The sequence below is a fragment of the Cervus elaphus genome, chromosome 20 (assembly GCF_910594005.1).
Source record: "Cervus elaphus chromosome 20, mCerEla1.1, whole genome shotgun sequence".
NCBI lineage: Eukaryota > Metazoa > Chordata > Mammalia > Artiodactyla > Cervidae > Cervus > Cervus elaphus.
The window spans coordinates 123,256,647-123,258,613 of NC_057834.1; the positions used below are offsets into that span (position 1 = coordinate 123,256,647).

The following is a 1,967-nucleotide window of genomic DNA, read 5'->3' on the forward strand; positions in this document are numbered from 1 at the left end:
GAAAGATAATTATATATAAAATATTATCAAAAGTTGTATTTTTCTCCTATGCATACATATTTTACTCACATGGTTCCATGCTGTATATTCTTCACAATAACCTGTTATGTAACATATTATTCTATTGTTCTTCTGATCATTCTGTCATATTCTTCAAAAAAATGTATTAAAACATTAGGGAGGGAGGTGAAAGTGAAGTTCAAGAGGGAAGGGACATATGTATACCTATGGCCAATTCATGTTGATATATGGCAGAAACTATCACAATATTGTAAAGTAATTATCCTCTAATTCAAAATTTAAAAAAAGAAACAATGTATAAAAACATTAAAAAAGAGCTATCATGTATTAATATTTTAGCCATTATTCCTTTCTCTCTGTCATAAGACTAGCATTTTCAAGATAGAACCTCCGACTTTGGGTGGGATCCAAGAATCCGGTGGCAGAAGGCCACAGTCTATTTACATCTGACATTGAATATGAACATAAATGAACTCTCACTGTTGTAAGCCACTGAGATTGAGTTATTGTGCCACAGTGTATCAACTTGATCAAGACAGCCATGTTGGTTTCATGTTCCACCTTTGTGCAACTGACCAAGTACTATTTTGTTTCAGATGTATAATGTTGGTTTCATGCATTATAGATACTCCATCTTTTCTCAACATTGGGCATTCTGCCTTAGACTCTGCCTGCCTCCCAATTCACCAGGCCACTCTACCCTTCCCCATCACTTTGAGAAAAGCCTCCTTGATGTCCTCATTCCTCAGACTGTAGACCACAGGATTCAGCAGAGCAGTGAAGACATTATAAAAGAGTGATACCTGCTTGTCTTGCTCAGGGGAATAGCTTGCATTGGGCCTCATGTAGATGTAGGTGGCTGGAGCATAGAAGAATGTGATCACAGTCAGGTGGGAAGCACAGGTGGAGAAAGCCTTGCAGCGGGCCTGCATGGACTTGATCTTAACAATGGCCTGGGCAATACGGATGTAGGAGGCCACAATGAGGGATAGTGGGGCAACAACCATGAAAACACTGATGACTAGGTCCACCATTTCAATGAGGTGTGTATCCATGCAAGCCAAATTTCGTACTGAGGGGCCTTCACAGAAGTAGTGGTTGACGCTGTTGGGCCCACAGTATGGCAGCCTCATGGTGAAAAAAGTGTGGATCAGAGAGAAGAAGAAACCACAGGCCCAGGTCCCAGCTGACAGTCGTGTGCACAGGCCCCAGCTGAGGATGACAATATAACGCAGTGGATAGCAGATGGCCACGTATCTGTCATAGGCCATGACTACAAGGAAAAAACACTCAGTCAAGGCCAGGGCACCAAACATGTACATCTGTAGCCAACAGCCAGCAAAGGAGATGGTCTGAGATAGAGAAAGAAGATGCACTAACATCTGGGGCATGGTGGTAGTTACATAGGCCATATCTAGCAGGGAGAGGATACAGAGGAAGAAATACATGGGAGTGTGGAGATGCATGTCCAGGCATACCAGGGTGATGATGAGCCCATTGCCCAAGACTGAGCTCAGGTAAAGAAGAAGGAAGGCGCTGAAGAGGATCCTGTTGGTCGTGGGGTCACTGGAGAAGCCAAGCAGGATAAATTCAGAAACCCAGCTTTGGTTCTGCCCTGGAGGCATCCACATGATGGGCCTATAAGAGGATCACATTCATTTAAATGCCATCTAAAATATGATAGTTGAATAAAAACTGGAGGCAGACAGGCTATGATTTTAATTTTGAGTCCACTACTCACCTAGAGCCTTGCACAGTTACTTAACCTCTCTGAGCCTCATCTATAAAATGAGGCTAATAACACTCATTTTTCAGGGTGTTTAGGAAGAGTTGGGGCAATGTATGTGAAGTATCTCATATTAAAACAATACCTTAAAACACTAAATAGTAATAAATACTCATTTGCAATCTCCCAGGCTTATTCCCCAACCCTCAGCAACCAACTG

At 42.1% G+C, this 1,967-nt stretch overlaps 1 protein-coding gene across 1 annotated transcript; it reads right to left on the reverse strand.

The window, feature by feature from the left end:
- Positions 1-704: 704 nt before the first annotated feature.
- LOC122678071 (olfactory receptor 2A12-like) lies at positions 705-1,652 on the reverse strand. Its single transcript, XM_043878519.1, has one exon. The coding sequence runs from the start codon at positions 1,650-1,652 to the stop codon at positions 705-707; it is 948 nt and encodes a 315-aa protein (XP_043734454.1).
- Positions 1,653-1,967: the final 315 nt, after the last annotated feature.